The sequence below is a fragment of the Amblyraja radiata genome, chromosome 5 (genome assembly GCF_010909765.2).
Source record: "Amblyraja radiata isolate CabotCenter1 chromosome 5, sAmbRad1.1.pri, whole genome shotgun sequence".
NCBI classification, from domain to species: domain Eukaryota; kingdom Metazoa; phylum Chordata; class Chondrichthyes; order Rajiformes; family Rajidae; genus Amblyraja; species Amblyraja radiata.
The window spans coordinates 99,017,891-99,044,133 of NC_045960.1; the positions used below are offsets into that span (position 1 = coordinate 99,017,891).

The following is a 26,243-nucleotide window of genomic DNA, read 5'->3' on the forward strand; positions in this document are numbered from 1 at the left end:
TGAATTTGGTGACAAACCACAAAAACTATTAGCGCGTCAACTTCGCAAATTGGACGGGGAAAAAACAATATACAAAATTAGAACAGATAAGGGAGAAACATTAACATTGCCTAAAGATATTAATGATAGATTTCTACAATACTATCAAAAATTGTATTCATCTAAAATAACAGAACAATCAACGGGAATGGAAACATTTTTACAGAATTGTAAGTTTACGGGTCTAGATCAGAAAGAGAGAGAATTGCTAGGGGCTGAAATTACGATAAAAGACATTGAAGAATCAATAAAGTCCTTAAAAAATGGAAAGTCGGCAGGACCCGATGGACTAAATTCGGAATTTTATAAAAAATTTTATGACTTGCTTTCCCCACGCCTACAGACAATGTACAAATATGCTTATACTCAACAGAAACTCCCAGAAACTTTAAATGAATCAACAATCATACTTATACCAAAAACGGACAAGGATCTTGAAGACCCAGGTTCATACAGAGCTATAGCCCTCTTAAATACTGATCAGAAAATATTAACTAAGATTCTATCTAATAGATTGAGCTTAGTGATCAGTAAATTAATACATCCTGACCAAACAGGGTTTATCCCCAAACGGTATTCATTTTTTAATCTGAGAAGATTATTTAATATTATATACTCCAATAGAATCCCCAACGCAGAGCTAGCAATTATCTCGTTAGATGCTGAAAAAGCATTTGACCAGGTAGAATGGCCATATTTATTTTCGGTGATGGAAAAATTTCAACTAGGAGAGAAGTACTGCACATGGGTTAAATTGTTATATTCTAACCCAACAGCTAGAATATTAACAAACAAAATGTTATCAACTAAATTTAATCTCTCTAGAGGCTGTAGACAAGGATGTTCACTATCCCCACTATTATTTGCTCTTGCAATTGAACCCCTAGCAGAAAGCGTTAGAAACCATCCAGGAATATTTGGATACAATACTAGAGACACAAGGAATAAAATCTCCTTATATGCAGATGATATACTAATATATATTACAAAATTAGAAACTAGTATTCCAAACCTATTAAATCTAATAACTCAATTTGGTCAGTTTTCGGGATATAGAATCAATTGGAATAAAAGCGAAATCATGCCAATAACAAAATTTAATTTACATACAATACAACAATCCCCTTTTAAAATAGTTAAAGATAAATTTAAATACTTAGGAATCTGGGTAACTAAGACATATACCTCTTTATTTAAACTAAATTTCCCACCCTTACTGAATAAACTACATAAGAATATTCAATACTGGAAAACACTCCCCATTTCAATGCTTGGGAGAATTAATGCTATAAAAATGATTTTTTTACCGCAACTACTGTACCTACTTCAATTAATTCCGATATATATCCCAAAAACTTTTTTCAAAAAAGTCGACTCCATTGTTACAAGTTTTGTCTGGGATTATAAGAATCATAGAATAAGTAAAAAACACTTATGTAAATCAAAGATAAATGGAGGTCTGGCTTTGCCAAATTTCTTATTTTATTTTTGGGCAGTCCATATTAAAAACATGAATTTTTGGCTGGAAGAAATGGACCAACAACCAGATTGGCTAATGATGGAAAAGGAAGACTGTCTACCTTTTGAAATTGGACCGATCATATTTGCCCCCACAAAACAGCACAAAAAAACCTATAAAGAAAACCCCATAATACATAGTGGAATACGAATTTGGAAACAAATAAAAAAAGATTTAAAATTGAATAATATACCACTCTGCCTTCCCATTGTAAATAATCCTTTGTTCAAATCATCCTTTATGGACAAAGGTTTCACACAATGGAAAAATCATGGAATCAAAAATATAGGACATCTTTATGGGAAAGGTACTTTTCTTTCATTTCAAGAGTTACAACTGAATTATGGACTGCACTCAAATAATTTTTTCAGATATCTACAAATTAGAGATTATGTTAAATCTAATACACAAGTTTACAAGAATAGGGAATCAGAAATTCTTGATGAGTGTCTGAACAAGCATCCTAATACTGAAAAACTAATAGCTTATATTTATAACACCCTACTAAATAACGAGGTACCACCGACCGAACTACATAGATACAAATGGGAAATTGAAATAGGTCACCCTATCACGAAAGATATGTAGGACGAAAGTTTACAACAAATACATCAATGTTCATTAAATGCCAGACATATTTTAATACAATTCAAGGTCTTACATAGACTACACTTCTCTAAAATAAAACTAAATAGAATTTTCCCACAAATCTCTCCTATTTGTGATAAATGTCTACATTTAGAGGCTAATTTAACACATACTTTTGCAAACTGTATAAAACTTAAACATTTCTGGACAGATATTTTTGAAATAACTTCAAAAGTTATTAATACAAAACTGGACCCAGACACAAAATTAATAATACTTGGAATATCAGAACAAAGCTTAACACTCACAACAAACCAAAGAAACTTCCTCAATTACAGTATAATAACCGGAAAAAAATTAATATTAAAATTTTGGAAAGGCCCTACAACCCCCACAATCAAAATGTGGATTACGGAAATGTCGGAGACCCTATACTTAGAAAGAATTAGACTTGTCTTAATGGACAAACAAGATCTTTTCCATAAAATTTGGGCTCCATTCATTAACTATCTGAAGGGATAGACTGGCACAGCACGAGGACCCAGCTGAAACTTGAACTCAGGAACAGATGAAAAACTATACTCTATACTTTATAACCTACGAACCTATCTCCATTGATGTATCACAGGTAACCCATTCCACCTTCCTTGTTTTTCTGTTGTGTTTTTTTTTTTTTTTTTTTTTGCTTCCTCTTTTTTTTGTAACTTTCTACCCTCTCTTTTTCTCGCTTTCTATAAAAAATAAAAATACTAGAAGCAGAAGTAATTGATAATGGAAAATTTTAATAATGTATGACTGATGTATATGAAAAGTTTTTTTTCTACTATAATATGTAATTACATTGTATAATATGTCTACTTCTAATAAATAAATTAAAAAAAAAAAAAAAAAAAAATAAAGAAAAGAAGATTTATGCTGAGGAATGTTTAATATGAATACACAGTTGGACTGCCATAGTGGAGCTTTGCGAAAACCTAGATTGTACTTTCAGATGATACAGAGCATGGATTTTCACAAATGACTAAATTGATCATTTATGCCAATCCAGACATGAGTGACCCTAAACCATTATTCCCTATTAGCCCGATGAACAAAAAAAAGACCACAGTAAAACAAGGCTGGCCAGTGTGAATCAGGCCGAGCACACCCCATTGGTCCATGGTTTGGGGTTCAGGCTCCATTCTGGAGCACTTGACACCAACTATGCTGCCTTTCCATCGTGGCTGAGGGTTTCTGCAGTGCCCAAGCTACTTTCTCAGGTGTGTTTAGTAAATACCACAGCATTATTTTCAAAAAGAATGGGAGAGTTATTTGTGAGATCCTGATATTAATGTTTATCAAGGAATATTTATTCGTTGATAGACATTAATGTTACTATATTATATTATTGTTATAGGGAAGTCTAAAACTATACAGCATATGTTGAAGGTGAGAGAAGATTATAAGGGACAGACCTAAAGGACAGTTTAATATACTCATACAGGACAGAAACAGACCTTTCAGTCCAACTGATCCATGCTGATCAAGATGCTCTGTCCAAACTGGTCCCATTTGTCCACGAAGATAGACACAAAAAGCTGGAGTAACTCAGAGGGACAGGCAGCATCCCTGGAGAGAAGGAATGGGTGACGATTCAGATCGAGACTTCTTCAGAGATTTGTCCACACCTGGCCTGTAGCTCTCTAAACCTTTCCTATCCATGTACCTGTATATATGGATACAAGGACAAATTGTACAAATTTGTATGATTGTGTACAAACAGATATATGGAACTAGCTGCCAGAGGAACTGCATAGGCAGGTACAACTGCAACGCTTGAAAGACATTTGCACAGGTGCATGGTTAGGAATGGTTTAGGGGGATATGGGCCAGCGTCGGAAAATGATAGGCAATTTGGTCAGAATGGACGTTGGATTGATAGAATCTGAATTGATTGTTAGAATCTGAAGAATTGGATTGATAGAATCGGAAGAATTGGATTGATAGAATCTGAAGAAGGATCTCAACTCGAAATGTCACCAATTCCTTTTCTCCATAGATGCTGCCTCGCCCGCTGAGTTTCTCCAGCATTTTGTGTCTAAGTTGGATTGATAGATCTGTTTTCATGCTATATAACTCTCTGACTATATAATCTTGGTTAGCAGAGCTGGGAGAGGGCTGTGTAAGTATTCCAGCATATCTAAAGCCAACAATAAGTTTTTGGTGACACTCTCCAAAATATCTAACCATAATCTTATTGCCATTATTTGTAATTTGTCATGGATTACGTGTTTCCCTGCATTGAAAATTGAGAATAATGTTAAATTAGGTAATTGACAGGAATTTATTTTACATATACAACAGACATTTTATGCAGTCCCAGCACAACCTTTTCACTAACAAAATATCTGAAAACTTGTAACTTTTGAACAACTTGGGTAATGAAGGCAATAATATAAATGCAAGAGTAGCTGTTTGGTTTATATCTTAGTTAATAACATTTTAGAAAACTAAAATACAATTGTGTCAATTGAAAGATAATCACACAAACATAAATAAATCTACACGTAGAACTATATTTTGCTAAGAAATATAAATTGTCAGAATAAGGTTCACTGTTAATTGTTTGTGAAAAGTCCTCTCATGTCCAACTCATGTTGAAGAGATACTCCACAGAGCAGAGATTGCCACAGTTTACAGGACTCTGCAATTACCCCATGAACATTGCATCTCACACTTAACCTCTCATGACATTGCTGCACTTGTATGTTTGTGGTCCATTAAACTCCTTGTGGAAAGTAAACCCGAGTAATCAATAGTAGAAGCACTCTTTAAACAACGTAGAAATTATTCATGATTGCCAATTAATCCTTCTGATTCAGAAAGTGTTTTGCCTCATTCCTTCCTGTTGCTTTAAGAGTTCCTAAAATCTTATGCTTTACATTTGAAATGATGCTGTTATTTTTCCTTTGCATTTCTCTTCTTAAATTAGTTTTATTTATTGTTATTTTCCATTTCCAGATGCTGATTTTGCATTGAAATCTTTCTCTCCAACTCATCTTCCATCTCAGACCTTTTCTCACTGGTTTCTAATCCTTTATTATCTCTCGAGACAATACGGTATTTGCCCAATCTTTGCCAAGGTCCTGGGGGGTACTGTTGTTTTCCCGCCCTGTCTCCAATCAGTATGTCCAGCAATTTTGTTGGCAGAAGAACATTACATCGTGAACATGCTCGAACAAATGTAACAAACAGCTTGCCCTAGGACCATCTGGCCTTCTGGAATATTAAAACATACATTTGATTTGTTAATTCGAGCCTTCGGCCTCTCTCTCTGAGGCCAAAATGTAAAGTTCATATTTTGACATGAGATTAGATTCATGAAGGGGTGCAGTGTGAATTCTATATTCTGCACACTTTTCTGATTGTGATCAGTTCAATTTTCTGACTGCTGTTGAACTTCTGAGAAGAATTGGTGTCTTTCTTAAATCCACATTATTCCATGGCACAGCAGGGAACACATTCTCATTTTTCTCCTCCTTTCAAGTATTGCAATGTTTTTAAAACTTTTATTTATTACAAAAGTAATTTGATTATATTTTACCCCAGAGAAAAACAGCAGGTGCTTCTTCTGTTATTTATTCAAAAAGAACCCTGACTGAGCTGAGGTTTTCTCAGTGGAATGGTTCCTTTCCTTCATTTTGACTTCACACATTACTCAGGATTTTTTTCTCTTCAGTCCAGTGAACAATTGCAGCTCAGAAGCTTGAGAGATAATCAATTATTTTAACTGAAAAAAATCCTGAAGAGAGGATAAACTGAAGGTGCTTTGGCAAATTCCACGTTAACTTGTAACCTAGATTTTCCTGAGTGGGACACATCCATCAACTGTATTCAGTACTTGCTTGTTCTGAGTCTAGTAGAATTATCCCACAGGCTCTGACTGTCCCAGAGCCAAGTGCCAATAGGGACAGAGAAAAATAATATGCATAACTAAAGAATATACAAAAGACAAAAAGATTGGCCAAAAACTTTTTTGAAGACCTGTGAACCAATACAATGCGATGCAATAGAACTTTATTTATTCCAGTAGCAACATTGATCTGCCAACAGTCATGAAACACAATTAAAGTTACGAGTGGAAAGGATCTGGGATGTGCAAAGATTGGGGATAGAGGAGAGGGAGAGGGAGAGGGTGGGGGGAGGGGAGGGGAGTCAGTCTACCCCACGACAGAAGGGGGTTGTACAGTTTGATAGCGTCAGGGAAATAGGATCTCCCGTGGTGTTCTGTACTGCATCTTGGTGGAACCAGTTTGTTGCTGAAGGTATTTCTTTGGCTTGACCAGTGTGTCATGGAGAGGGCAAGCGGTATTGCCCAAGATGCTCTGCAGTTTGAGGAGCATCCTCCCCTCCAAGATCACCTCCCATGAATCCAACTACGCCCCCAGGACTGAGCCAGCCTTCCTGATGAGTTTGTTAATCCTGTTGGCATCCTCAGCACACGACAGCACACGACAGCGAAGATGATGGCACTGGCTACCACAGATTGGTAGAACATCTGCAGCTTCTTACTGCAGATGTTGAAGGAGGGAGCCTTCTCAAAAAGTACAGACAGCTATGTCCCTTCTTGTATAGGGCCTCAGCATTCCTGGAGCTGTGCAGTTTACTGTCCAGGTAAAATCTAAAGTATGTGTACTTCTTGGTAAACTGCACATCCACACCATTGATGGAGACATGGGACAGGGGTGTTCCTCTCCTCCTAAAGTCCACCACTAACTCCTTAGTCTTTTCGGTGTGGAGCTGCAGGTGATTAAGCCCACGCCACTCAACAAAGTCGTTGAGTGCTATTGATTCTGGCAGGTAGGTACATCAGTGTAAAAAAATTAACCAAGAGTCAAACCTTGTCACGACAGCTAGTGTGCACATGCTCGCTCGGGGGCAGTTTCTAACCAAGTTGTACTGTTCAGGGTCATTTTAAGCAGCGGCATCAGTCTGGTAGCTACATTGTCCAATGCTCAGAAATTACCACCTCCTTGACATCAAATGTCAATCCATGTATTCTCACCACCGATCACTCGGTACTACAACCTTTCACAAGACACACACTTCCAACCTCAGCAAGCGAGGAAGTTTCTTACTGCTGAATTGATAACTCTTGCTTGGCAAACAACCTGATTTCCCTTCGCAAATATTTTCATCTTATAAATGTAATTAAAAAAAGAGAATTAATTTTCTCTCCAAAGAATGCTCCAAACCCTTCTTCAGACTGAGCCAGGGGACAGGGGACAGGGAAAATAGAGGTATGAAAAGATACAAAGAACAAATGCATGAAAGGTGTGAAAAGATAACCGATGATCTAGGATAGGCAGAGCCCACAATGGCCCATTGTTGTCTATGAAAAATGTGATAACGAGGGGATATATTGAAACATAGAAAAATAGGTGGAGTAGGCCATTCGGCCCTTTGAGCCAGCACTGCGATTCAATATGATCATGGCTGATCATCCAAAATCAGTACCGACCTGTGCCTGTGGGACCCCCAATATCAGGACAACTAGGGTGGAGGAGGGACAGAGAGAGAGAGGGAATGCAAGGGTTATTTGAAATTAGAGAAATCAATATTCATACCGCTGGGTTGTAAGCTGCCGAAGCGAAATATGATGAGGTGCTGTTCCTCCAATTTGTGCTTGGCCTCCCTCTGGCAATGGGGGAGGCCAAGGCCGGAAAGGTCATCATGGGAATGGGAGTTAAAGTGTTTGGCAACCGGGATATTGCGTAAACCAAGGTGGACTGAGTGAAGGTCCCTCCGCCAACCTAGTAGGCCTACTAATTTCACTGTAATCATACTTAGTTTCACTCTTTGTATCCAGTCATTATCACCTTTTCCACAGCCGACATTGGACCATTGTGGGTTCCACATTTCCTTGATCATCTGTGCTGGCTTTGATTTGTTCTTTTCATACCTTTCATTCATTTGTTCTTTATACCTTTTCATACTGCTAATTTCCCTCTCCCCTAACTGTCAGTCTGAAGAAGGGCTTTGACCAGAAATGTCACCTATTCCTTCTCTCCAGAAATGCTGCCTGATCCGCTTAGTTACTCCAGCATTTTCAGTCGGTCAAATAGAGATGTGAGGATTGATGATGTTGGCACACTCCCTTGTTGTCTGCTTCTAGTTCCAGGAGTATTTTGCCTTTCTGCTGAGCAATCTGTCAATAAGTGTCGCAATGGTTCAGGTATTCAATACTGGCAGCTAATGACCAGGCCCTGGTTATTGATGAATTAGGAGCACACTCAGACAACATTACTTTTTTTCACTCTGATGATGATTAACTGTGGCATTTGACCACAACAAAGCACTCTTAGTTATTAATTTCATTGGTGTACTCACAAGTCTGTCAGTATCCCAAGTCTCCAAGTCACAAAAACTTAGGTATTGTATCCAGCTTTCACAAATGTATAAATTAACCTACATTACTTTTGCAAGTATGTTTCACTTTTCATTTTGTGTAATTAATTAGGTTTCTCAAATTTTCCATTAAACACATCTTTTGGTAAAGTTCATAGATGACATTTAAGTGCCACAGATCATTTTGAAAGAAACTGTGTGCATTTCTACCTTTTATAAGTTATAATTCCTATCTGCATGGCACAGATGTGAACTTTGAGTAAATGCTCTAATCTCTTCCCACATAACTGGTTTCACACTATTAGAAATACTTCTTTATCCATGAGAAAATGAACCAGACAAAATCATCTCCACATTGTAAAGTAGAACAATTAGTATCTTTAACATAGGTCACAATTTAGCACAAGGCACCTAATTTCCAAAAGGCCATTGCTGCAGGGATGATAAATTAGACTCCAGCATTAAAGGTAGGAGTTCTTTGTTTTCATTAAACATGTAGTCACTACAATCGAACACATTGTTTTGGAGTCCACACATTGACACATAGGCCTGTGTAAAATGAACTGGAAAATGACAGGGAGCACAAAACAAATAAATCCTCAAAGGAAGTAGGGCAAGTGTGATGAACCAGAACAAGGAGTTAGCTTACCAGGGACACCAAGCTTAGGGAAGTGGGTAGATCCCCAAATCAAAGCAAAAAAATGGAATGGTGGTCAGAACTGTTCATTTCCAGCACTTCATCTGCCTTCTCCTGAAACAGTGCTTTGGGTCAATAGACAATAGGTGCAGGAGTAGGCCATTCGGCCTCTTCAAGCCAGCACCAGCCATTCAATTTGATCATGGCTGAACACATCTCCAATTCCCTCCCACACTCCAAAGATTAATTAATTATTATTAATTAATTAATATAACTTTAATTGTCATTCAGGTATACACATAGACACAGTGCACATTGAACGAAATTTTGTTGCATTGACTCTTCAAAGTAGCAGCAGAATATAACATTTATATCAGGCGATCAGTAAAAGTGCTTAGTGTGTCCATAAAAAGTGCTTCATGTGCATAGTTCTGTAAAATAGATATGTAGGAAAGTTTTTAAAAGTGGCAATGTATAAGAAAGTTCTAGCCTCGGTTTGATTGTGAGTTCAATAGTCTTATGGCCTGGGGGATGAAGCTGTTGCAGAACCTGGTTTTCCCGCTCTTCATGCTGCGGTACCTCCTCCCAGAGTTCAGCAGTGTAAACAGTCCATAAATATAATAATTGTGGGTGTGTGAGGGCTCTGGTAATGCCCTTAGCTCTTGTCAGACAGCGTTTGTAACCAATGTCCATGATGGAAGGAAGAGAAGTCCCAATGATTTTTTCCGCTGTCCTCACCACTCTCTGAAGGCACTTCCAGTCCGCAGCTGTACAGCCGCCGCACCACGTAGAGATGCAGCTGGTCATGACTGATTCAATGGTGCTTCTGTAGAATGTGGTGAGGATGGAGGGTGGAGGTGTGATCTTCTCATCCTGCGGAGGAAGTACAAACGCTGCTGTGCCCGTTTTACCAGAGATGTGATGTTTGTAGTCCAAGTTAAGGTATCCGTTATATGCACTCCCAGGAACTTGATGCTTTTCACCTGCTCCACTGCTAAGTTGTTGATGCACAGCGGAGTGTGACTGGGCTGATATTTCTTTCTGAAGTCGACGACAATCTCCTTGGTTTTGTCCACATTTAGGAGAAGGTTGTTTCTGCTGCACCAGCTCACCAGCTGCTCCACACTCCAAAGATGCACAGGTTTGTAGGTTAATTGGCTTGGTGTAAATGTAAATTATCCCTAGTGTGTGTCGATAGTGTTGGTGTGCGGGGATCGCTTGGCGGTGTGGAATCGGTGGGCCGAAGGGCCCATTTCTGTGCTGTATTTCTAAACTAAACTAAACTAAACTTCCTCAGGAAGTTCCTCAGACTTGATGGGCTGAATGGCCTAATTGTACTCCTATCACTTATAATCTTATGATCACCCCTGGTAATGTGTTCTGGGTACTGACCACCTTATGTGTAAAAAAATAATCCCCTGCTCATTTAAACAACTGAAAAAAACCTGTCCACTGCTCATTCAAACAACTGAAAAAAGCCCATTAATCAGGGATGGAATGCTTCCACTAATTGTTCTGACGTGGTTAAAGTGTCCCACATGAGATCTGCAAATCCCTAGACAGGTGAGAGAAGTAGTACTTTAGTAGGGCTGGTGGGCAGGTTGTTTGGGATGTTGTGTTTACCTTCCCCTGTTTATGCATTGCTTCCATGGGGTCCTGTCAAAGAAGTGTGAGGTGTTCAGCGTTTTTCCAGGTGCTACCTCCCCATTTTGATCAGTCATGTGCCAAGGATTCCCCATAAGGATTGTATTTTTTTTTTTTCCAAGGCATCTTTGAGAACAATATTAGAACATTTCTCTGCCCTTTTAGAAATATCTTGCCATGATGGATATTTCAGAAGAGTTAGTGTTTAAGGGATTCTGCAGGCAGGTATGAGAACAATATGCCCACCCATCAGAGTTGGTTGAGTCTGATCAGACCCTCTGATCAGATATAGTATTGGGGTAAGAAGGGTTGATAAGAGAATTGGTACAATGGTACAGTTTTGCACTGGGACTGGGTCTCAAACAGGAATGGAGAGAAGGCAGGTACAGGATACTGAGTTGGATGATCAGCCATGATCATATTGAATGGCGGTGCAGGCTCGAAGGGCCGAATGGCCTACTCCTGCACCTATTTTCTATATTTCTATGTTTCTATGTTAGTTGGGGTTAGATGGAGTCAGCTTGCATGTCACCATGTGGCATGCACAGAGTGGGCATGCGTTTCTGAGGTCAGACAAATTTTAGAAAGATTCCTTTTGGTTGATTGAGCCAATGCTGGAATAGGCCATGCACAGTGGTTATTGCTCTATTAATCTCTAGGATTATATTGGTGACTACACTTCAAAGGCATCTGAATAGTTGTAACACATTTTGAAATGCTCCATAAGTCACAAGAAGTATTGCATAAAAGCAAATTCCTTTTTTCATACATGGTTTGAAAAGATCACTATTAAAAACCATTATCATTTCACATTATAACATTGATTTACAGAATGCCTCCAACTTTCCATTCACTGAAATTCATAGCAACTCTATCACCTGATAAACCATATTAAAATGCCAACTTTGCAAAGTTTATTTCTCTTCATGCTCTGACTTATTTTCTATGACACTCATCAACTTTGCCTCAGCTGCTTAGTTCCTCAGAAGCTGATTTGGAAATAAATCCAAGAAACTACTGTAAAGTTAGATTGAACAATATAGAAGAATTGAGGTGATGGGTGTAATTTACATACAATTTATGTTATTGTGTGTATATCTGAATCTATTTATGTGACCATGATGCTGCTGCAAGCAAGATTTGTTAATTTACCTCTATGTCACCATAGCCGTGCATGTGACAATAAACTCGACTTGACTTGGTTTGAATGGAATAATATTCGTAAAAAAGAGAAATGAGCTCAGTAAAAAGAGAGATATAAACTGAAAGATAACTGAACATTATGAAGGTATAACTTAAATGGGATCTAAAACCAATTAAAGAGCTGGGGAAAAAAGTGTGCTACACTGAAATGAGTGATCTCAATGTGGATCGCAATCTCTTATTTGTGTACCATTACCCCAGGGCACAATGCAGCACTAATGCAATCAATTCTGGAATGCAATAGTGGTATTCAATTGCATGTTGATCAGAAGCCAAACATTATTCATTACCTTAATTCTCTATTCTATATAACTCCAAATATAAATTATAATTGAATATACTCCATTGATGCCACATGAGAAATAGACAAACTAAAGTGAAATCAATAATTAAATGAAAACTAAAGTTTCTGCCTCTTGAAATAGAACTGCACACGAATAAAGCAGTAATTCAACCTTGAACAAATTTGTCATCATATTGACATTGAGTTGGTTCAAATTTATAACCATGGAATGTTTAGCAGTATTTATAATGATTTTGGAATTTCAAGAAACAAATAAACTACTTCAAACATCATATGTATCATATCATTGCAAATCATATATTGTTTGCCAAACTAGGTTTGGCTTAATGTGACACCCAGCCAGATGAACACCCAAACCTCAGTGCAACAATTTTATACAGGAAAAGAGATAGTTCATGCCTGTGTTTAAGTCACATCGCATCTTCTGCCAATGCTTGGGTTCTCTCACAGTTGGCCCATGACTTTTAAAAATAATTGCCTGAATGACTTAAAGGAACACAGCTCTGGGGTTTACTTATCATGTATAATGAGAAAACAACATCAGTCTTTTTTTTAATTCTCTCGATCTCTTGTTGCCGCAGAAATGATAAATGACAACAGGTCCCGAGTGAAGCCCCTTAATTGGGCCTCTGACCCCCTGTTAACATTTTTTCTGGCTGAGTTGATGCTGCCAACTCAGGAAAGCAGGAGTTACACAAGTGAAATGGATTCTGTCCAGTACCCGAGGGACACCTGTCTGTCAGTATAATGGAGACAAACGTAAGTGTATGGAGGGAGAGAGGGCAGAAAGAATTGGAGAGGAAAATACAAGAACAGGCTGTAAAACTGGAATGGACACATGAACAGGCCATTAGCTCGTCCCATCCACTGACTGATGTTGGGGAAAACAAATAAGAGATAATATTTTCCAACTATTTTTGCAATACAAAAATAAGGGCACAAATAATAATCTAACAATTCATTGACATTAAGACTTTGGAAACAATATATTAAATTGAATTTTTTTTTGTGTAATGCTGGATAAGTTCTTGTAGTATACATTATTTCTCATTAAATGCACTTCCATATTGAATTAGATTTCATCAAATTTATTTTATATTGGAGTAACTCAGCTGGACTGGCAGCATCTCTGGAGACTGAAGGTCTCGACCCGAAACATCACCCATTCCTTCTCTCCAGAGATGCTGTCTGTCCCGCTGAGTTACTCCAGCATTTTGTGTCTACCTTCGATTTAAACCAGCATCTGCAGTTCTTTCCTACAAATTTATTTTATATACGGTTTGAACAGATTCCTCAACTAATTGGAATTATTCCACTATACTTCCACAATTAGATTCATTTTATATTTATTTATTAGTGACTAACCAACTTCAGTTTTAGGTTGAACACCAGAATTCATCAGACTCATTTGCCAGAGGCAGGTGCATAATGTACATGCTAATCGGGAACGCAAGCCTCCAATTAAATGTTCATGCCTGTACAGCTGAACACATGTACAGCAGCTGGCAAGACATGCTTCTCGACTCATTTTAAGGGAGACACAACTACTCGTAGGCACATCACTGTTTTATTGCATGTTCAATGTAAAGAAACAAGTTAATTAGAGTGCAGTACAATGTGATTGATACTCCAACACCATTTAGAACCAGTAACCAAAAAAAAAAAAAAAATGACTCCCAAGAGTTGCAAACATCTATAGAGAGTGGTGTGTTGGGTGTTGAGGAGTTTACCCTAACATCAGGGCTCCTGTACAATCCAGGACGTCTTTACATCTCACAGCCAAAATATGCGTTCACAGGGATGAATTTGCTCTGGTGCACATCAAGACGGGGAGAGTAAGTAGAGAGAATACAGGAAGGTGAGGTATGTAAAGGGAGATCATGGCTCTGAACAGGAGGCCATAATATCAACAGATGTTCAACCAAAAACAGCTTTTCATTGTGCCTCGGTACACTTGACAAAAATAAAAAACACTAAACTGGTGCCAGACAGATTCTAAGCATTTTCATACCTCTTTCATGTTTTTTTTGCTTCCTGACCTTGCCATTAATGCCATGTCCCCTACCTTCTATTCAGTCTAGGCATTTCATCATTTTAAATACACTGATCTGATCTTACTTTACCGTCCTGTATCAGGGGGCGCCGTCCTGTATGGGTTTGGCTGCCCAGCCTGCAGCTGTCCGTTTTTTCACTTATTATTTTTTATTTTTAATTAGCTGAGTTTTTGTTTTTCGGAGCTCTAGTCTTTTTTATGTGGGGTGGGGGAAGGGGGAAACTGCTTTTCAGGGTCCCTACCTGTTCGGAGAGGCGTCTTTTCTCCGGGCAGCATCTTCAACCCATCCTCGCGGCCTACTGAGGGGACCGGCCAGAACCTCAGCTTCGGCAGCGGCACAGCGCTGGAGCGCTATCGTGGAGCGGGTGATGCCATGCCCGGGTCGTCGCACAGGAACTCTAGAATGCTGAGTCCGCCGATTGAACATCATGGAGCCGCGGGTCTGTGGAGTGGCCAGCCGTGGGCGGCGGCGCTGAACTTTACATCGGGAGCCTGGGATCTCTCGCCGAGATCACCAGTGGTGGAGCTCCATCCAGCGCGGCTTGTCGGCTTCAGAAGCCGTGGTCTCCGGTAAGGAAGCGGCCGTCCCAGGTTTCCCATGCCGCTGTGAGGATTCTCCCGACGCCGGAGCACCATTATCCGGCGAGAACGGCCTGGAACATCAGGTCTCCATATAGGCGACTGTGGAGGCCTCAATAGGCCCGACTATGGGTGGACATGGGAATGGGACTGGACTTTGTGCCTTCCCTCATAATGGGAACCATTGTGGGGGGGGATGTTTTTTATGTTTAAATTTCTTTATTACTGTTATGTCGTATTCTTTTTTTTATGTGCTGCAATGGCAAGAAGCATTTCACTACACCAATTGGTGTATGTGACTAATAAAGAACCTTTTGAACCTTTTTTTTTAAACCTTTTGAGAGCAGCCAACCTAGTCACACCAGACAGCCTAATTGTTTGCCTGAAGCGAAGCCTACATCAAGCCGACATAAAGCTGACAACGACCCGTGAATAATTTCTAGTGACAGACAACAAAAACATTTCTCAGCTGTCTATTTTGCACAAAAGGTTTAATGACAACTTTCTTGCGTTAAAAAATGATTCTCAGTTCACAGATTAATAGTCAGGGCTTCATCATCATCAGCAGCTGTGCTCATGAGGATTTCTAGAATACACAGAGGAATCACTCATTCTAATCACATGGATTAATTAGGGCTACTTGCAGAGAAGCACTGTTTAATGCCTACACACCGAACAAGTCAAGAATGGTATACAATTGCCAATCATGGCCTAGAAAGCACACCAACGCCTCTACTTCCTTAGAAGGCTTAAGGGCCTGTCCCACTTGGCGATTTTGCCGACGTCATATCAGTGTCGCCAAAAGATTTAACATTTCAAAATCCAGTGGCGACAAAAAAAATGTTGCGACACTTGAAAAAACACCGTGCATCACATGTCATCATGCCGCTTCACCACTGCATCATACGTCATCATGCTGCGTCACCTATACGTCATCACGCCACGTCACGCCGCGTCACGCCGCATCACGCTGCGTATATTTCGGTGACCTGATACATCAGTCAATGATGCCGGCAGTCGCCGAAAAAAATCGCCATGGGACATGTCCATTAGGAAGTTCAGCATGTCCCCAACAACCCTCACCATCTTCTATAGATGTGCCGTAGAAAGCTCTTTATCAAGATGCGTCACAGCATGGTTTGGGAATATCCAAGACTGCAAGATAGTGCAGAGTTGTGGATGTGGCCATCATGCAAACGTCTCTTCCATTGACTCCATCTACACTTCACGCTGACTCGGCAAGGCCACCAGCATAATCAAGGGCCAGTCTCACTCAATCACTGCCTCTTCTCCCCTCTCCCATCAGGCAAGAGGTAGAGATGTATGAATACGCATACATCCAGATCCAGGGAAAATTTATTCTCAGCTGTTATCAAGCAACTGAACTGTCCTCTCACCAGCTAGAGTGTGGTACTGACCTTCCATCTACCTCATTGGATTCCTTAGAATTATTTTTAATCCGACCTTGTCAAACTTTATATTGCACAATCATGTATATCTTTTCGCTGACTGGATAGCACACAATAAATTTTCACTGTACTTCAGTGCATATGACAATGATAAACTAAATTAAACCAAACTCGGCTACATCATATGGTCTTTGCAGCTGGGTAACTATGCCATTTGACAAACTATCAGCAGGCAGCATTTGATTCAGAAGAATCATATTTGAGGGGCCCATGATATACAAGATGTTGTGCTAATGTGTGAACCTAGAAAACTAAAGATGCCACATGGAACAATTCTAAATAAAACAATGCCACACAAAGCCAACAAGCAAAACACTGACCATCAGCAGTGCAAATAATGCAGAAATGTGGGTGGCAATCATAAACACATTCATGCACGTTTAACCCACTATATATTGAGTCCACATCAATGCACGTTTCTGGATGGGGAAACAATAATGGTAATCTTATTCCACAGCAACATTTTACCTCCCAGATGAAGAATCAAAAAAAGTGATTTCAACTAAATGAACAAAATGAATGGCTGATATTTAACTGTGCCAGAAGCCTCAATGTAATGTTCAACATAATAGAAGCAAGGAATATTAGCTATCCATTAAAATACTTGGATTATCGGCAAGTTTTATGGCTGATTGGTTAGCCTTCAGAATGTCTTCAACTCTCACTATCCATGTACTTATTGCCCACATATCACATTGAACAGAGGCCTCAGTGAAGTGTCGGGACCAAGAGCGGACATGCAGTGAATGCTTCTTCTGATTGAGTATGCTGTTAAGGGCCTGTCCCACGATGGGAGTTCTCCCAAGAGCTCTCCCGAGTTTAAAAAAAAATCAAACTCGTGGTGAGTACGTAGAATGTACGTAGCGGGTTCGTCGGAGCTCGCGGATGTCTCGTAGCGGCTCATAATGCTAACGGCAGGTACTTGGGAAACGCGGAAACTCGTGACGTTTTTTCAACAATGTGAAAAATTTCCAAGAGTAAAAAAATACTCGTGATGAGGTACCACGAGTTTGATTTTTTTTAAAACTTGGGCGAGCTCTTGGGTGAACTCGCATCGTGGGACAGGCCCTTTATGTGCTGGTCCCTGGCACTGGTCACTTCTCACATGTATAAGATGATTGGCTTTACGTCTGCAACAGTCCTTGCTAATTGATCCAAATGTACTTGCACAAAGGGCGCAAACAAGTTTAATATTCATCTTGCACCAACATTGGAAGCAAGGATTCACTGTGCTGTACTGTATTATTGTTCCTATTCAGAAGCAATTTCTAAGCCTCTCCACTTCCTGCATCAAAATTCCTAGCTTAGTGTCAGAGAGTCGCAGAGCCCCAGTTCTCCAGTAGAGTTCTATTGTTCAAAGAAGCACATCCTGCATGATCGTTTGAAAGAATCTTCCCATTTCTCATTCAAACATCATATACCTCATTATTAAGAGGTGCAGAGAGGCATTAAGTGGTATTATCCACGTACAATATCAGCGTCACGTGCAAAGAGGAAAAGCCAATTAAAATAACATTTGCTGCTGTCTACATGCTGCGGTGCCATAAGTGAAGAATTTCGCATAAAGTTAGTGAAATACAAACAGAAAATGCAGGATCCACTGCACAGGTCAGGCACTGTGCAAAGCCAAACAAAGTTTGTGCTTCAGGTCAAAGAACTTGCAACAGAACAGGGAAGGAGGAAAACACACACCAGTTGCAGAAGGTAGGAAAGCATGTCCAAATGCTGAACGACATGCTGAGTGTTGCCCACATTTTCTGTTCTTTTTTATTCCAGCGTCTGCAGCTTTTTCTGATTTCCGCATAAAGTTATTGCACTGTGTACAATAGAAGCTCCAGGCATCGACTAATTGCATGTTGTAATCATTATGTTTCTTTGCTGGCCTTCATTATACTGTTGTTTAATGTGAATAATGCCAAAGCTAATATAAGAATGTGTAGAGAGACACGCTCTGCACAAATTGTCCCCGACATTCCCCTCAATGTAACAGTGACTCTCCTTCAAAAAATCTTCATTACTTGCAAGACATTTAGTGATCATGAGAGGCAAAATGCATGTTCAGGTTTTCCCTAGTAAAATATACTAAATTACAATGGAATTGATTTCGATTTTTTTTTAAAGTGTGTGAACACTTGGATTATTTTCTGTATAGGCTTCAACAATAACCCTCTGAAATTGAGTAAATCTACCATAAGTGCTGGTCAAGAGGGGAGAAGGCAAGGATGGCTTAAATTAGTATGTTATCGTTACAGGCTGTGGCTCACTGCATAATATTGATGTTCACACAATGTTGGAGGGATTATGTGATATGGTGGTCGGGATTGTCATGAGCTGCAAAACATTTAGGGACATTAGGGGGTTGTAAAAGGAACAAGCAGAATGGAAGTCTTTATTTGCTATATTAATTGCTGTACACATTTCATAGTGTTGTTTCTGCTGGACAGCAAATGTTAATAAAAATATTCTGCAAATATGTCTGCTGTCAAAGCATTATATTTTGCATTAGCTTCTGATTATTAAAGCAGCAGTTAAATATATTGACACTGAATGGGTATTAATCTGCGGTGACCAATCACTTTCATAGATATAGGTTGACCTTCCAGTAATTAGTTACCATTCGCTTCCAACAATGTGGATTAATCACTTGTTTAATTATCAACAAGTAGCAATCAAATTGATAACAAAAATATGACCTCAACAATCTAACACCAATCTGAGCTTCACCTTTGTACTCAGTCAACACACACTAACAAACGTGTCATGTTGCTGCAGTTTCCATGGACACAGACATGTGGCTCACATTGTCCAATCATCTCAGTACAATGATTACCTGTGCAAAACATAAAAATTAAGAGTTAATTATAATTCACCATCAACTTTAGCCCACTGACGGCAACATTAACCTACAGACCTTTTTCAACGAAAGGAACTAATTACGGTAAATGTCATGAAGCATAGTTAAATGCCAACTCACATATCTGAACTATTATTTAATAATCAACTGTAGACTGGGTTTGAACCAAAATGATAAACTAAGTGCTAATTAATACCAAGACGGTTTATTTTTTCCCCACAGTTAACCATTCAATCCTGCAGCATGTTCCCTTTGATGGAGCAGTCTACAAACAATGTATGGATATTTTTGTGGCAGCACAAAGCATGGCTGGCACCTCAATTGCAAAGTCAGCAGGCTGCCTATAATTCCAAGCATCGCTATTTCACCTCGTCAATGCGGTATACTTAATTTTAAACAGATTCATAACCTATTTAAGTTGTTTTTTTGTGACAGACTTTTGCACAAAACAGAACACAAATCAGTTATTTCCTAGAAATATATTCTGTGTTTTAATACAGAAGACCATATCTACTTTCAACCTGACAATCCTTTTATTTTCAAATATAACCTCTATCAAACAACACAAACCTGTGCCTTTACTGTAAAATATCTACAAGACATGTCAAGCAGATGCAATTCGTTCTCAAATTCCAAATGCACTCAAGTGCAGAAAACATGACATCTGGCACATGTTCTTAGGATTTGGATAAATGAAAAAAGCTACAGACAAAAATTGGATCATGCTCAATACTACCTTTATTTCTTTTAAAGGGTCAAGAGAAGGTCGTCAGCCACTCTCAAACACGACTCATTATTCAAGTAAGATCATAGCATTTCTTCACACCCACGTTGGTTTTCCCAATTATAAATGCTCTTCCCAAATATTCCATTTAAAATAACCTCACTTATTTCTCAGTTTACTGGTTGCTCTTCCCAATTCCTCCACATCATGTTGACATCAGAGAGAAAAGATGCATTCACCTAACATGGAATGTGAAGACTGTCTACCAGTATGAGCATTAAAGCTGAATATGAGAAATGTTGTTTGTGTAGATCTTTAGAAAGTTATACGCACATGAATCCCCTACCTGAATTCGATGTTTTGCTTACCAACATCATTTACCACTCAACTGTAAAGTTACTATTTTGTAATCACAGCAGGTATAAGTTCCCATCTAAAGATTACCGAGGACAACAGGATACACTTCCAACTGGTTACAAACAAAACCCCCAAAATGTTGATGGAACAAAAGCTAATTAGCGGCAGGTGTTTAAAGAGATTCAAAAATCTGCATCAATATAATAATGTATTTCTGATGTGAATTAATGCAAAATTAAACATGAAACATGGATATGCAGCCGTCCAATGCCGGGAATGAATCAAATTTATTCCATAAGGTTACTGAGCATTCTCTTAAGATTGACGAACAATGTAATGTTGTCATTAACACAGCCACTAGCAATTACTCAGATTTAATATTATTTGGAATGACAAATATCATTGGAGAATGCAGTTTGCAAAGTAGAGCAGAATATTGGGCATTCATTCCTTCAAAAGCTACAATGAGATGCTGCTGCTGAATATATGGGAAATGCTGGGAAGGAAGAGAGTGAGAAATGGAGCTTAAGATAGTGCCAAAGTATCCAAATTTAGTTTCAGTATAATTAATACGAAAGAAACACAAGATTAAATTTAATAAAAGCTTACCTGGCTTGGTAGGACACAGCCACGTGAGGAAAATCTAAATACACAATCCAAATCTTGCAGTCAAGGTTAGCTCCAGCACTGGACCTGCTGAAATTAACTTCCCCTCTATCCAAAAGTACACAGAGCATGCGACTCCATGCGGCAAGCGCAACCTAAAGGGCCTGTCCCACGAGCATGCGACTCCATGCGGCAAGCGCAACCTAAAGGGCCTGTCCCACGATCATGCGACTCCATGCGGCAAGCGCAACCTAAAGGGCCTGTCCCACGAGCATGCGACAAATTTTATTTCAGATTCCTGGTTGATTCTGGAATCTCGATGAGATTCTATGTTTCTATGTTTCTATGGGTTATTGATTGGGGGCGATCAGCCATGATCACAATGAATGGCGGTGCTGCCTCGAAGGGCCGAATGGCCCCCTCCTGCATCTATTTTCTATGTCTATGTTTCTATGAAGGGGATATGGTGATCAAATGTGATAAAGATCAGCGAAGGGAGACACAGACAGAGTGTGAGCTAGTTGGCCACATGACCTTTATCTGTGCTGTGATTTATGTGTAATCTTGGCTATCTGGTTCCTTCATTAAAAATAGTTATCTTGCCAAAAGGATTGTCACTTATTGGCAATCGTCCCTTCTGCATGATGATGCAATGGGAAGGATATGCTGTGCTCTTATCTTTCATGTCCTGTTTCTTTCCTATCACCCACCATATTACTTTGTGTATGGTTTATGGTTCACTTTCCACCTCGGAGCCTATTAGCTCAGATGACCAGGCAACATAAACACTCTACACAGAATAAGACTTCTTCTACAATATATCTTGTCCAAATGTTAAGCTTCATTGCTGGCAGTCTTTAGTCTGTGTAATTACATACATTGACTGTGTTTGTTTTATTGCCAATGAAAATGGTTGACTTTTATACACAATGGTGTGAGCTGTTTCTCTCTTGTAAAGTACCCAGCATCTCAAATAACTGGTGCATCTTGCAAATAACAGTACAACGACAACAACTACATTTATATACCAACTTCAGTGAAGTGAAATATTTCAAAATGCTTCATGAATCTTTGGTATCTGGTGGGCCAATGACAAAAGTGGCCAATGGTACAGAATGAAAGAACATAGAGAATTGTAAAGTCTATAGATGGTTAGGGTAAGTGTACAGAGACTGAAAATTTTAATTTTGAGGTAATGTTAGAATTGGCGTGAAGTGAGCTTGACACATTGATGCAAGGAATTGGTTGTTATTGGCAACCATCCATAATGCAGCATACTCAATGAATAGTTTGTGTGACAGTAAAACTCAGATCCAAAATCATGGGTAGGTTACTAAAGATTTGTTTAAGACTGGAACTGCAGATGCTGGAAAATCAATGGTAGACAAAAATGCTGGAGAAACTTAGCGGATGAGGCAGCATCTATGGAGCGAAGGAAATAGGCGACGTTTCAGGTCGAGACCCTTCTTCAGCCTTCCTCGCTCCATAGATGCTGCATCGCCAGCTGAGTTTCTCCAGGTTACTAAAGATGGTCATTGAAATAGGCAGCAAATCTAGGCTCAAGACGATTGATATGCTGTGAAACGGAATAGATTTGGGAATACAGTGAGAAGTAGCGCTGACATGCAATTAAATAAAGATTTCTGATCTTAATCCTAAGGTTGCTTTTAAATTGAATAATGCCGGTAAAAAAATCAAACCAGACATTAGGATACAGTAGTTATAGGATTCAACATGTAATCTAGAGGTATTGAAGTGAGATTCAATCAAGATAAATTACAAAAGTAATTTCAATAAATCTGGTAGTATTTGTGGGCCAGCAACAAAACAAAACAATGAATAATGCAGAGCTTTTGTGAAAATCCAAACATCTCATGAATATCCTTCAATGTTAATTGTTAACCAATCCATTCTGACCTGCACGTAACTACACTATCACAAAATAAAGTCTTAACACCCTCAAGGATAAGAGATGGGCAATAAATATTACCTTGTCAATTCTACTAATGTCCCAGCATTTTTTGCAAAGATTTAGCAAGGTGTTTATTTGTTAAACATTTGATTTTACAACAAAAGAAGAGTTTTGCTTCTCAGAAGGCACGTTGGATCAGTGATGACACTGTGTATCAATGGATGCCTCCCTGCAATATTTATTTTGTGCACACAAGCCAAGGCATCAGGCTCAATAGGTTTGACCTTTCAGAATATGTACCTTCCTTCTGATAGCTCACCCATTGTACAATCATAAGAGGAACTTGCACAAAACATTATTGCTAAGAATCCAGTGGTTTCATTATATCCCAATTGCAGCTAGTTTGTGCATTATACTTACCTGAAAGAAAGGTAAAATAACATTAGAGGGGAAATAGGGAAGACAGAGCTAATGCTACATCAACAGTCTACAACAACAAATAACCTGCTGGAGCAACTCATCTGGTCAAACACCCTCCCATCATCTAGCTCCATCCGCCTCTTTTATTCATTCTTCATTGTTTTCCTGTTTGTCTCCATCTATCATTGATCTGCCTCTGCCTCCCCCTCTCTCCCAGCATCATTTGCCTCTTCTGGATTCATTAATTATCTCAAGGTTCTGCCTCACTATTCCCCTTCTCCTCTTTCACTGGCTGTCTCCCCTCTCCACTCTCAGTCCTGATGCCTGCATGGTGACCACTCCTTTCCTTCCGCAGGGTCTGATTGACCCGCTGAGTTCCTCCAGCAGATTGTGTGTTCCTCTGGATTCCCAGTATCTGCAGTCGCTTGTGTCCCGACTCTCCATTCCCTTCGGAACCCTAAATTTAGACCCTGAACTTTTAACTATGATTTCCCAACTCAGTACTCTTTTCCAATCCACACTTGAGGTCAGGTTTATTGCACAGTTGAAATAATACAATCTACGCTCCACTTCCATTTGGATAGCGTATTCCATACCCATCCTGTGGAGTTCTACATCTGCTTCTGTGTCTCTATGGCAAGTGGGAAGAAAAGAACAGCTGTTGCACAGAAATGAAAGAGCAGGGAAACAGAGAAAGGGAGTAAGTTCAAGGTTATCAACAAGCCTATGTACACTTTATGTGTAGAGACACAGAAAGTGAGAGATGCAGAGGAATAATGATTATGATATAAATAGTCTTAGATGCATTGAGGAAGAAGGGGCAAAATATAAGACAAAAATAAATTATGAAAAGTCAAAATATGCAAAAACTGGGAACCGAGAGACATTCATTTTAAATGCTGCTCATTGATAGTACAATTGGAAATCAAAAGTTACATTTAAAACATGAAAAGCAACATACCTGAAAATTGTGGTGGACAAGTGCAGTCAGTAATCTCTTCCTTCAAGCCCTTCCTTCCTGTCAGCGCATGTACCTCCATTCAGGCAAGGTCTCGCATGAACAGGCATCATACTCCTCACAGTAAAGGCCAGTGTAGGGAAGCTGACAATGGCAGTAATAAGCTGCCTGCCAAGGTTGTGTTTGACATTTTCCATGACTCGAGCAAAGTGCTGAATCGTTGGAGGCTTTGCAGTATTCTGGTTTAACAGTGAGATTAATCTGAAGGCCAATTCTACATAATGGAGGGCCATCATCCTGAACTTCCACAAGAAAATGTTTCCCAACACTCAGCGGCATTGGGTCTATCTGTTGTGTGCCCTTTGCTCTTTCACCAATTTTCACCAAAAGCTCCACTTTAGGAAAGACCCGCTGTGAGCAGTTAGTAAATTCTGCCTCTGAAACTTTCACCAGGTTCCTTCTGTGGTTCACAAATGATGGATCCAGCCATAGAAAACTATTGACCCCCAATTGCACTTCCAAAGGGCAGTTTTGGCCCAAATTAATAATTGTGTTGCTGGAAGATATATTCCACATGCTAAGGCTCCAACATTCTGTATAAACATCGGAGCCTACAATATGGTTAAATGTCCAGTTCATATGGAGTTCTTTAAGACTGGGATACCATTCAATAACTTCATCGCGTTGGGACACTGTTTGTCCACTTGCCTTCCAGTGTGGGGATGAATGCAAGATACAAACTGCTGTTATAACTTTGATGTATGTGGTGACTGCTTGAATCATGTGGGCTCCAGTTTTGGCTGTCATAGTTTCCAATCAATAAAATACAAGAACAATAGAAACAGTTTTCCCAAAAGCTCAGTGTTTTCCTTTAAACATAGTCAAAGTGTGACAGGCAATGATGAGAAACAGTATGTGATCTGCAACTGGGAGTTTTCACATCTGTCTCTTAGTCCAGTAGATTGGAATATGATGTACTTCCCTCCAAGATAGTGGCTCTAATATTCTGTTTGTTGAAATGCACTGGGAGGTTGGAATAAAGAGTCTGGAAAAAAAAGAAAGAAATAAAGTCATTAAATCTCACGAACAATCACTCGTAATGATCCCTTCTTGAAGCTAGACTGCGACATATGCACTGGATTCACATTTTCTTCATTTGTGAACAGTAGGGAACAATACACTCACATTTATCTTGCTCCGTTGTAATACTCTTTCATTTTCTTTCATTACCCAACTCATCTCTGCGTGTAAACCAAGTAAATTCAAGTTAAATATGTACAGCTCATCAAATATCTCCAATCAACACTTTAAAATAAAACATTGATTACATATTAAAAAAGACAGCAGAGACGGAGCAAATTGACGAGGAATTCACTTTCTTATAAGTGATATGGATTATTTCCCAAAAGAGGCCCAATCACCCTAAGAACAATGTTCTATCATTATATTCATTCACCAAGGAGCAATTACAATACAGGCACAAACCAGAGTGCTGAATGTTTGATTCGGGTCAGAATTGATGTCAGCAATCTTCACAAAAATATTAGAAAAACAATAACAGCACAGTTTAGATTTTTTTTAACCCTTCATAATTATTTTAAAAACTCAGTTGTTAATTTGAGAAATATATTTCCAGTTTAGCTGAAATCAAAACAGCATCATAAGCTGTTCATAGACTCATTGAATTCAAAGAGTCATCTGAGTAAATCCAGATAAATCAGTGTTTTTTATATTGTTCTCTTAATGAGAAATAATTATGTCAGCAGGGCCCTGGAAGTATACATAGAAGTAGAACTGTGGTATGATTTGCAACAGTGCATTTGTCTTCCACTGAGAAGGCAGAGTTTTTATTGATATTGAAACTCGACTACTCTTCGAGAATAGTTTTTGTTGTTTTCTGGCAGACTCGTCATATAGAACGGCACATAATGGCAGATGAATCCAGCTTGGCAGAAGCAAAATCCTTCGGGGAAATATGCTGGGGAGTTAG

At 39.1% G+C, this 26,243-nt stretch overlaps 1 protein-coding gene across 1 annotated transcript in view; it reads right to left on the bottom strand.

Moving 5' to 3' along the window:
- LOC116973783 (fibropellin-3-like) overlaps positions 1-24,598 on the bottom strand; it is a 112,788-nt gene extending 88,190 nt beyond the window's left edge. The window contains exon 1 of the mRNA XM_033022090.1: positions 24,257-24,598. Within this exon, the coding sequence (XP_032877981.1) occupies positions 24,257-24,335 (79 nt within the window). The 5' untranslated portion in view covers positions 24,336-24,598. The remainder of the gene's footprint in view (positions 1-24,256) is intronic.
- Positions 24,599-26,243: the final 1,645 nt, after the last annotated feature.